Below are 11,898 nucleotides of genomic sequence, written 5' to 3'. Positions count from 1 at the left end.
TTGAACAGAGAAAATCAAATTCACTCCGTGCTCATTTACTGGATCAACAACAGTCTTTGAGTTTTCCCAGCAATTTGCTACATCTTAGTAATAATTGGACCCCTGCCTCAAACGAGTTTCAGCTTGTGTTTTCAAATTTAGCAAGATCTATTTATTCAATATAGAGGCTAGAAGTTTAGAGATATCACTGTCATGTAGACCCGGATGAAATGAGAACACCAATATCAACTTGATCGGAAACTTCTACAGGTCCCAGCAAGTTTTTAATGGTGAGCATTCAATCCCCACTTTGTGGTCAACTTAAGCATTAGTTCCAACTCATTATATTGGGCTAGCCTAAATGTGATTCACATATCCAGCCCACTCATTATGTGTGTCCCACTTGGATGAGGGGTCAGACCAAGTTTCAGTCGCATCCAAAACTCATGTGGGCCCCATCAAGTGCTTTTATATTTGTTAGGATGTCTTCACATAGTTTTAAATGTTATGGCCCACTTGAGTTTCGTTTACCGATGATTTTTGACATATCTCATAACCTAAAGGGGACACATCAAATCCACGGTATTGATGTTCGACACACATCATGATGGGGCCCACAAAACTTACTAACTTCAATTCTTCAAAGAAAAAGATGCATAGAGAATGGACACAGATTAGGTGGATCCCTGACTGTGGGGCCCACCATGCCCCATAGTAAAGGATCCACCAAAGCCCCATTTACATAGAATGAGATTTTGTAAAGATTATCAAGTCAAGTTAGTCCTTGAGAAAATCACTATCAGCTTCCTTAAGTAAAAAAAATTGCATATATCAGGCAATTAGGGCATCTATGGCCCATGTGACAAAAAATCTAATCACTGTATGTGTGTTACATTTAAGACAATTAGCTGTTTATGCTGAAGAGAGTTGGGCCCTAGCCCAGCACCTAAGATGAACCATACATGTCTATGGTGGTACCTCAAATTGTGTCCCTCACCAAACTCGGTGATGTGGTGTTTTCAATTCTGATCCTAAACATGAAATGAAAATGTTTGAGAAACCATAGTATTTCTAGACATATAATCATTATCCAATAATAATGCTAATTTCCATCAATGCAAATGTAATCATTATATTCCCATTGTTTCATGTGGTATGATCCACTTGAGCTCTGGATTTGCTTCAATTTTGGTGTCAATCCCGTAAAGAAGCTGGAAAAATGGATGGACGACATGGATAAATCATATATATTCATTGTGGGCCAACTAAGTTTACTCGGTATGATAAAAGATCTGATTTTATTGTCAATAGGTTGGATGGTAAATCGGATTGAGTACTGAGTTACTCAGTACGCTCTTATCGCACCGAGTAAACTCAGTCGGGCCCACCTTGAACGTATGTGGTCTATCCATGCCGTCCATCCATTTTTCCATCTAATTTAAGGGGTTACGCCCAAAATTGGCGCATATACAAAAATGAAGTGGATCATACCACTGGACAATTAGGATAATGATTTCCACTTGTGAAACCTTTCTAGGCCCGATAGTAATGTTTATTTGTCACTCAATTTAAACATTAAGAATAAACTTCTTCAGTGAAAAACTTGGCAACACAAACACGGTGGGCCTAAAATCTTGGTGGAAAAATGGTTGGGCAGAGTGGATATATAACACATCATCAAGGTGGGCCCACGGCTGGGGTAACACCTACTACTGTATTACCGTGATGGGTGTCGAACATCTACCCAATCAATCAAATGCATTGTTCCATGTTGGGCCTGGGGCTCAAAAATCAAGTCAATCCGTGACTTTTTTGGGCCACATCACATACAAAAGTTGAGAGGGGTTACCCTTCATTAAAATATTCATAATCATTTGTTGGGCTCACCGAGATGTGGTTCACAAATCCAGCCCATCCGTTATGTGTGTCCCACTTGGATGAGTAGTTAGACCAAGTTTCATATGCATCAAAATTTCAGGTGGGCCCCACTAAGTGATTTTATATGTTTTAGGGATTTCTTCGCATGATTTTAGATGGTATGGCCCACCTAAGTTCCGTATATGGTTGATTTTTGGGATATCCCATAATTTAAAGGGGGCCCATCAAATGCACGGTGTTGATGGTTGACACGCATCACAGTGGGGCCACACAGCTCGACCACGTGGGAAGTTCCCATGAGCTCAACCGTACAGAACCCTTTCCTAACCCCACCCGACCCTAGCCCCCTTTCCCTTTCCTCTCTCTCTCCCAGCTGCATGCCCGCCCGGCCGCCCGACCCTCTCCCTCTTCTCTCTCTCTCTCTTGCACTCTCCTTCCTCTCTCTCTCTCTCTCTCTCTCTCTCTCTCTCTCTCTGATGGCGAAAGATCTAAAACCTCTCTCTGCTGAAAGACCCAAAAACCCTCTCTCACTCCCACTCACGAAAAATAAAAAAACCCCTTTCCGCTGATAGATCTGAAAGTAGAGCTCTCTCTACTACTTGTTGTAAAAGTCATAGGCGTAGCACCAAACAATCTCTTTAAGGAAAGGTTAGTTTATGTAGAAACGATTTTCAATCAATTTTTTGTTGTTTATTTCCAAATTTCGGATGTTTGGATTTAGGAGTTTCTATTTTATTTTTTTTTCACGATTTATACTTTAAAAAAAAAATTGAAATTGAATGTTGAGATTAGTGTAATTTGGTTGTTTATTTTAGTGGGCATGCTTCGTTCCTCCTACAACAATTGTTACATGTCCATGAAATTGCTTGAATTTGTTAAAAAGAAACAGAATGGAGAGTTCCAATGCTGATTTTGTTTGAATTGCTTGAATTTAAAAATCCATATCTTCAGTTCTATTTTCTTTTTTTTTTCAACAAACGGAAATCACCAAATTTTGAGGATAACGGTTGAAATGGAGAGTTCCACTGCTGATTTTGTTTCTGCAAATAGCAAGAGAAGCCATGTTCGAGGAAAATAATTTCTTTCTAAAGTAGAAAACGAGATTCTACTAATCCAAACAGGCCTTAAAACATCCTCTACATAATATCTAAATTTTGCAATTTTGGATGGATGGGTTTTTTCTTAAACTTGAACATATAGCATTTTTCAATCCATAATCTCTAAATTCTGCAATTTTTTGCCTTGATGAGCCCAGCAATTTTCAATCCATGTATGTGGAGCTAATGAATCTTTTGCATGGCTTGTTTCATTGGCTAAAGAGAAAAGCGCACACCATACAATCTGTTGGTTAATAGTATCTTCTCAGTGCAATCTGTTGGTTATGCTCCTTTGGTACTTGGGTCAGCAATTTGGACAGTTCGGATTGCCATACAACTATGTCATGCATGCAGTTGAAGAAGAGCCACTCCCATTTTTAAATGGTGCAGAAACTAACTTGGGGGTGTAGCCCATGTTTCTAAGTACTTATATTTGTATTCCATATTATCTTTTCTTCATTAAAATATATCTTTGTGGGTGGATTCACTTTTCAAGGAGAGGGCCTTAGATAGGAATGATTGGCAATACATGATTTGTAAAGGTGACTCCAAATAGTTGGGAAAAGGACATGATGATGATTGGAGTAACAATGTAGGGCATCTAATTGCAGGTTATTTTAGCTGATTTAAATTTGTTTAAACATCTAGAGGTCTGAGGGTTTTGGAGTTTAACCTCCATAGGATGGTATTGATGGGTCTCCTCATCCCTAGGGACAAATCAATGCATTTCTTGAATGGCCTTGAGAGCAAAAATGGATCTTCAACCTTGTTGAGAGTCATGAGACAACTAGCTTGCCAATAGGAGCAGCATTTTATTTATTTATTTTTTATTATTTCCTTTAATGAACAGGAGTGGCATATCATGATAAAACTTGAACCATTAGTGTTGTGTGTTCTATTTTATACTATTCTCACCTTACATAGGGAACTGTAAGAAAGGTCCCATGACTTTGTATCATCATTTCTAGAAAATGAGTCATGTAATATGGTTGAATGGTTAGTTTTTCTAGGAATGATTTCTTTATCATGTTTCAGTCTAGGACTGGTTGCTGGTCAAATGGTTAATTTTTCTAGGGATGTTTTCTGTATCATGTTTTATTTTAGGACTGGTTCCTTGTTTTATTTATTTATTTTTCGAGTCACTAGAATTTAATGTTTTGTATAGATTAGCGGTCTATTTTATCCACTTGCTTGGGATGCTAATAGTACAGAACTTCCTCAACACATGATGCTTATATTTAGGGATACACGAGATAAACACATTTTAGTAATAATGGTCTATAGCTTCTCATTTGGTGTTGATACATTAGCTTATTTGGATAATGTTATAATTGAATCATCAATCTCACAGCCATCTCTTCTGTTGGTTTCCTGCCATGCCATATATGTCAGTTTCACCCAATTGATGTTTGATGTTAGATGGAACCAATATCTAGAACCTGGACCAGACCCCAACCTATTTTTTGTGGGCTGTGCAGTTCCAAAATGGTCCAACCTGTCTGACCCATGATGTTCCCATGACAACATAAATTAATAAAATAGATATTTGATCAATTGACTCAACTATTCATATGAGTAGAGAGATTGAGATGGATGTTGTCCATAGACTTCAAGTGGGTTGGAAGAAATGGAGATGTGCCTTGAGAGTTTTTTATGTGATCATCGTGTAACAGTCAAACTAAAAGGAAAATTTTATAGAATGGCTATAAGACCAGCCATGCTGTATGGGATAGAATGTTGTACAATTAAGGAAGAATGTGTTCATAGGATGAGTGTAGCTGGCACGAGGATGTTGATATGAATGAGTGGGAAGACAAGGAAGGATAGAAATAAAAATGAATGCATTCAAGGGAATTTGGGAGTAGTACCAATAGGTAATAAAATGAGGGAAAGTAGACAGATTGTTTGGTCACATGCAATGGAGAGACCAAGAACTGCAATGGTTAGATGGAGTGAGTTGGTATAAGTTGAAGTTTAAGAAACACAGAGAAACAAATATGGTGATATGTACATGAGGCTATTGAAGTTTAAGAAACAAAAGTCTTATAATTTTTTTGAATGACTATAAAGGTATTTAAATTCAGTTTGTCATATAAATACCTCGAATCATAATCATAATCGTAATCATAAAAGTTTTTTAAATTTTAGTTGGTTGTCCAAATGATTCTTGAACTTTTATTAAAAATGATACTCTTGTCATTCAATATTCAAAACCTTTGCCCACACTCCAGATTTTTTTATTCAGTAGCTTAGTCAGGTCAATGGTTAATGCACCAACTTTATCAAAGAATCACAGATTATAAGGGAGTCAATCAAATAGTTTCTTTAATTTTCTTTTTTCATCATAAATTGATACTGAGTTTAAACCAGCCATTACATTCTCTGGCACATATATTTTTAACTGTGGAAAACAGTCTTAGAATCTTCATCATGCTGTATATATGTAGTTTCTCTTTCACTTGTGAATTTATTTCTCTACCTAGTTTTAAAACTAATGAGTTCTTCATACTAATTTCATGTAGCATCTCTTGGTATCATCAGATTTTGCCTCCATGCAGTAACATATACTGCATCAAAGTTTCTACTGAAATGGTTGTTTCAGTATGAACATGAGCACAGACAATGGTCAACCACTATCTCTTTGGGACTGATATCAAGTTGTTTACATGCAATGAATTCAAGACAAATTCTAAATCATCATCGGACTTCTTGAGGTACATACTGGTTCATGTATACATATAAATGCCTACCCAGACCCGGATGTGCGTCGAAGCTATCCGGATGAGTGGGGGTCCCTGGAAGGTGAGAATCATTGTTATGACCATGATGAAGTTGTCCATTTCCTATGGACATCATTGGAGGGGCTTGGCCATTTGGACAAGTCGTGTTTATGTATTTGCTCAAAATTAATGGAGTAGACCCGGATGTGCGTCGGAGCTATCCGGATGAGCGGGGGTCCCTAGAAGGTGGAACCGCTGTTATGACCATGATGAAGCTGTTCATTTTCTATGGACAACATTGGAGGGGCCTGACCATTTGGACAGGCCGTGTTTATGTATTTGCTTGAAATTAATGGAGCAGACCCGGATGTGTGTCGGAGCTATCCGGATGAGCGGGGGTCCCTGGAAGGTGGGAACCGCTATTATGACCATAATGAAGCTGTCCATTTCCTATGGACATCATTGGAGGGGCCTGGCCATTTGGACAGGCCGTGTTTATGTATTTGCTCAAAATTAATGAAGTAGACCCGGATGTGCGTCGGAACTATCCAGATGAGCGGGGGTCCCTGAAAGGTGAGAACCGCTATTATGACCATGATGAAGCTGTCCATTTCCTATGGACAACATTGGAGGGGCCTGACCATTTGGACAGGCCATGTTTTGTATTTTCTTGAAATTAATGGAGCAGACCCGAATGTGTGTCGGAGCTATCCGGATGAGCGGGTTCCCTGGAAGGTGGGAACCACTGTTATGACCATGATGAAACTGTCCATTTTCTATAAACAACATTGGAAGAGCCTGGCCATTTAGACAGGCTGTGTTTATATCTTGTTTATATCTGTATTTGCAGGGACCACACCCTTAACCTAAATTACACCATAAACCTATAACACATAACATAAACCTATACTTATAACCTTAACCTAAACTTATTCTCAAATTCCAAAACCTATACTTATAGCCGAAACCTAAACCTTAACCAAAACCTATATCTAAAAACTAAACCTAAACCAAAACTAAAACCTATAACCTTAACCTAAACCAAAACCTATAACCTATAACCTGTAACTTAAACTTATAACATATAACCTAACCTTAACCTAAACACAAAACCTAAACCTATAAACTAAAACCTAAATCAAAACCTAAAACCTAAATATATTCTCAAATCCCTAAACCTAAACCTAAACCTACACCTAATCCTAATCTCAACTCCCTAACCTAAACTTAAACCTAAACTTGAAAACACAAACTTAAACCCGATCCCGAACCCGATTTCCTAAACCTAAACCTTAACCTATTCTCAATTCCCTAAAGCTATAACCTATAACATAAACCTAAACCTAACCTAAACCAATAACCTAAACCTATAACCTTAACCTACACCTAAAACCTAAACCTAAACCAAAACCTATAACCTTAACCTAAACCAAAACCTATAACCTAAACCTTAACATATAACCTATAACCTATAACCTAAACTTATAACCTAACCTAAACCTAAAACCAAAACCTAAACCTATGACCTAAACCTATAACCTAAACCTATAAACTAAAACCTAAACTTAAACCTAAACCTAAAACGTAAATGTATTCTCAAATCCCTAAACCTAAACATACACCTAATCCTAATCTCAACTCCCTAACCTAAATCTAAACCTAAACTTGCAAACCCAAACCTAAACCCGATCCCGACCCGAACCCGATTTCCTAAAACTAAATCTTAACCTATTCTCAATTCCCTAAAGCTATAATATATAACCTTAACCAAAACCTATACCAGAAACCTTAACCTATAACCTATAACTTATAACCTAACCTTAACATAAACCTAAAACCTAAACCTAAACCTATAACCTAAACCTATAAACTAAAACCTAAACCTAAACCTAAAACCTAAATGTATTCTCAAATCTCTAAACCTAAACATACACCTAATCCTAATCTCAACTCCTTAGCCTAAACCTAAACCCGAACCCGAACCCGATTTCCTAAACCTAAACCTTAACATATTCTCAATTCCCTAAACCTTAACCTATAACCTAACTTAAACCTAAACCTATAACCTACACTTATAACCTAAACCTAAACGTAAAAACTAAACCTAAACCTATAACCTAAATGTATTCTCAAATCCCCACACCTAATCCTAATCTCAACTCCTTAACCTAAACCTGAACCTAAACTTGAAAACCGAAACCTAAACCCGATACCAAACACGAACCCGATTTCCTAGACCTAAACCTTAACCTATTCTCAATTCCCTAAAGCTATAACCTATAACCTATAACCTATAATCTAAACCTAAAACCTAACCCTAAACCTAAAACCTAAATGTATTCTCAAATCCCTAAACCTAAACCTTAACATATTCTCAATTCCCTAAACCTTAACCTATAACCTAACTTAAACCTAAACCTATAACCTATACTTATAACCAAAAACTTAAATGTATTCTCAAATCCCTAAACCTAAACCTTAACCCATTCTCAATTCCTTAAACCTTAACCTATAACTTAACTTAAACCTAAACCTATAACCTACACTTATAACCTAAAACCTAAATGTATTCTCAAATCCCTAAACCTAAACCTATACCTAATCCTAATCTCAACTCCTTAACCTAAACCTAAACTTGAAAACCCAAACCTAAACCCAATCCCGAACCCGAACCAAATTTCCTTAACCTAAACCTATAAACTAAAACCTAAACCTAAACCTAAACTTAAAACCTAAATGTATTCTCAAATCCCTAAACCTAAACCTACACCTAATCCTAATCTCAACTCCCTAACCTAAACCTAAACTTAAATTTAAAAATCTAAACCTAAACCCGATCCCGAACCCGAACCTAATTTTCTAAACCTAAACCTAAACCTTAACCTATTCTCTATTCCCTAAAGCTATAACATATAACCTATAACCTAAACCTAACCTAAACCTATAACCTTAACCTAAACCTAAATGTATTCTCAAATCTCCAAATCTAAACCTACACCTAATCCTAATCTCAACTCCCTAACCTAAACCTAAACTTGAAAACCCAAACCTAAACCCGATCCAGAACCCGAACTCGATTTCCTAAACCTAAACCTTAACCTATTCTCAATTCCCTAAAGCTATAACTTATAACTTAAACCTATATCCTAAACCTAAACCTTAACCTAAACCTAAACCTATAACCTTAACCTAAACCAAAACCTATGACCTAAACCTTAACCTATAACCTATAACCTAAACTTATATCCTATAACCTTACCTTTACCTTAACCTAAACCTAAACCCTAAATCTTAACTTATAACCTAAAACCTAAATGTATTCTCAAATCCCTAAACCTAAACCTATACCTAATCCTAATCTCAACTCCCTAACCTAAACCTAAACCTAAACTTGAAAACCCAAACCTAAACCCGATCCCGAACTCGATTTTCTAAACCTAAACCTTAACCTATTCTCAATTCCCTAAAGCTATAACCTAAAACCTAAACCTAAACTTAAAACCTAAATGTATTATCAAATCCCTAAACCTAAACCTACACCTAATCCTAATCTCAAGTCCTAAACCTAAACCTAAACCTAAACTTGAAAACCCAAACCTAAACCCGATCCCGAACCCGAACCCAAATCCGATTTCCTAAACCTAAACCTTAACCTATTCTTAATTCCCTAAAGCTATAACTTATAACCTTAACCTATAACCTAAACATAAACTTAAACCTATAACCTTAACCTAAACCAAAACCTATGAGCTAAACCTTAACCTATAACCTATAACCTATAACCTAACATTAACCTTAACCTAAACCTAAAACCTAAACCTTAACCTATAACCTAAAACTTAAACCTAAACCTAAAATCTAAATGTATTTTCAAATCCCTAAACCTAAACTTAAACCTACACCTAATCCTAATCTCAACTCCCTAACCTAAATCTAGACCTAAACTTGAAAACCCAAACCTAAACCCGATTTCCTAAACCTAAACCTTAACCTATTTTCAATTCCCTAACGCTATGAATAATTTTTTGTATTATATTTATGATGTTAAACTTATATGTATTTATGCGTGGATGAATGTCATGTGGATAAAATTGTTTATGTTTGGATGGATGTAGTTTATGTTTGGATGGATTTATGTAGTTTGGGTTTAGATGGATGTGAATGTGAATACGATGAAATATATTATATAACAGGTGTATATCAGGAAGAGTATGATGAACTATATTGTAAGAGGTGTATATCAGGAATTTTGAGCTGAAATTTTTTTTTTTAAAAAACACTTTTACCTACGAAATATTTCGTAGGTAAAGAAAATTCTGAGAAACATTTTTACCTACTACAATTTTCGTAGGCAAAAGTCTCATCGTTTCACCCTTCACTTAAAGATTATATTTTACACGTTTTTTACTTACGAAAATTTCGTAGGTAAAGGCTTAAACTACGTTTGAAAGTTAAGTTAGAGATTATATTTTTACTTACGATCTACACGTTTTTTACCAACGAAAAATTTCGTAGGTAAAGGCCCAACTACGTTTCAAACTTAAGTTAGAGATTATATTTTTACTAACGATCTATTGCGTAGGTAAAAGTCCCTTACACGTTTTTTCGCTACAAAATCTTTCGTAGGTAAAAGTCTCATCTTTAAGTTAAATATTATATTTTTACCTATGAAATATTTCTTCGTAGGTAAAAGTCTCATCTTTAAGTTAAATATTATATTTTTGCCTATGAAATATTTTGTAGGGAAATGTATCATATTTGTTTTTACTTACACAAATATTCGTACGTAAAAGTGTCATATACTTTTTTTACCTACGAAATCGTTGGTAGGTAAAAGTAAACTTTTCGATTTTTGGTTTTTTCAAAAATTCAAAACACCTTACCTACGACAGATTTCACAAGTAAAGATGGCTTTTACATACCAAATTTGCTTACGTAGGAAAAAGTAAACTTTTCTGTTGTTTGTATTTTGAAAAAATGAAAATACCCTTTACCTACGAAAATTATTATAGGGAAAAATGACTTTTAAAAAGTCAAAACACCTTTTCCCTACGAAAATATTCGTAGGTAAAGATGACTTTTACTATGAAATCTAATTTCGTGGGTAAAAATAAACTTTTCGTTTGAAAATTTGAAAACATCCTTTACCTACGAAATTTGTCGTAGAGAAATATGACTTTTACTAACAAAACCTAATTTCGTCAATAAAAGTAAACTTAGAAAACTTTTCGTTTAAAAGATTTAAAAAAACTTTTTACGTATGAAAACATTCATAGGTAAATATGAGTTTTACCTACAAAATTACATTTCGTATTTAAAATTTTTTGTTGTAAATTAAAAACCCCCTTTACCCACGAACATATTCGTAGGTAAATATGACATTTACCTACGAAATTAACTTTCGTTGGTAAAATAAACATTAAGTCTCTTGGTATTTAGAAAAAATGGAAACACCCTTTACCTATGAAGATATTCGTAGTTAAAGATGACTTTTACCTACGAAAAATAATTTCGTCGGCGAAAGTTTACTTTTACCTACGAAAATAAATTTCGTAGGTAAAAGTCATCTTTACCTATGAAAAATAGTTTCGTCGGTAAAAACCATATTTCTTATAGTGAGATTTGAAACCATGGTTACCACCCCCAAATTTTAAGGTTTGCAATTTGGTTTCTACAGCTTTCCGATCTACAATGGTGACTGCCTCGTCCTCCTGTGGAGCCCTTTCTGGCCGTGAAATTGCTTCTACGTTCACTGCATTGGTAAAGGAGAGAGTTGGATTTGAAACAACCTCCACATACCTCCGGGCGGAGTTGTGTCAAATCTGCGCTTCTCTTGTCTGAGCTCCCCTTCTTCAGGCCCATCTAATCTCTACTATTCTGCCATCAATCCTCTTGCCATTTAGAACATCCGTGGCATTCTTTGCCTCCTGCTCGTATCTGAATCGAGCGAAGCCATAGCCTCTCAGCTTGAGAGTCCCCGGAAGCTTCAGAATGTACATGTCTATGACCTTCCCAAATTTGATGAAGATCTGGAAGAGGTCTTCCATTGATGTATCGAAAGTAATGTTCCTGATAAATAGGCTAAAATCTCTGCTATTGATGTGCTTTCCTCTCCCATTTGGGCTTGGGGACGGACAATCGGCGCCACAATGCTGGATTGGGGCTATCTTTCGTCGCGGTTTGCATGGCATCTTCCTCTAACGAAATGCCATTCTTCATTAGGT

The 11,898-nt window shown here is 36.0% G+C and overlaps 1 protein-coding gene across 1 annotated transcript; it reads right to left on the bottom strand.

The window, feature by feature from the left end:
• Positions 1–11,526: 11,526 nt before the first annotated feature.
• On the bottom strand, positions 11,527–11,865 carry LOC131244270 (serine/arginine-rich splicing factor SC35-like). The gene has a single exon (XM_058243903.1). It carries the CDS (start codon positions 11,863–11,865, stop codon positions 11,527–11,529), a length of 339 nt encoding a protein of 112 aa, XP_058099886.1.
• Between the last annotated feature and the right edge of the window lie 33 nt (positions 11,866–11,898).

This window comes from Magnolia sinica, chromosome 4 (assembly GCF_029962835.1).
Source record: "Magnolia sinica isolate HGM2019 chromosome 4, MsV1, whole genome shotgun sequence".
NCBI classification, from domain to species: domain Eukaryota; kingdom Viridiplantae; phylum Streptophyta; class Magnoliopsida; order Magnoliales; family Magnoliaceae; genus Magnolia; species Magnolia sinica.
Note: the sequence above shows the minus strand (reverse complement) of the source record. Positions and strands in the feature narration are given on the sequence as shown.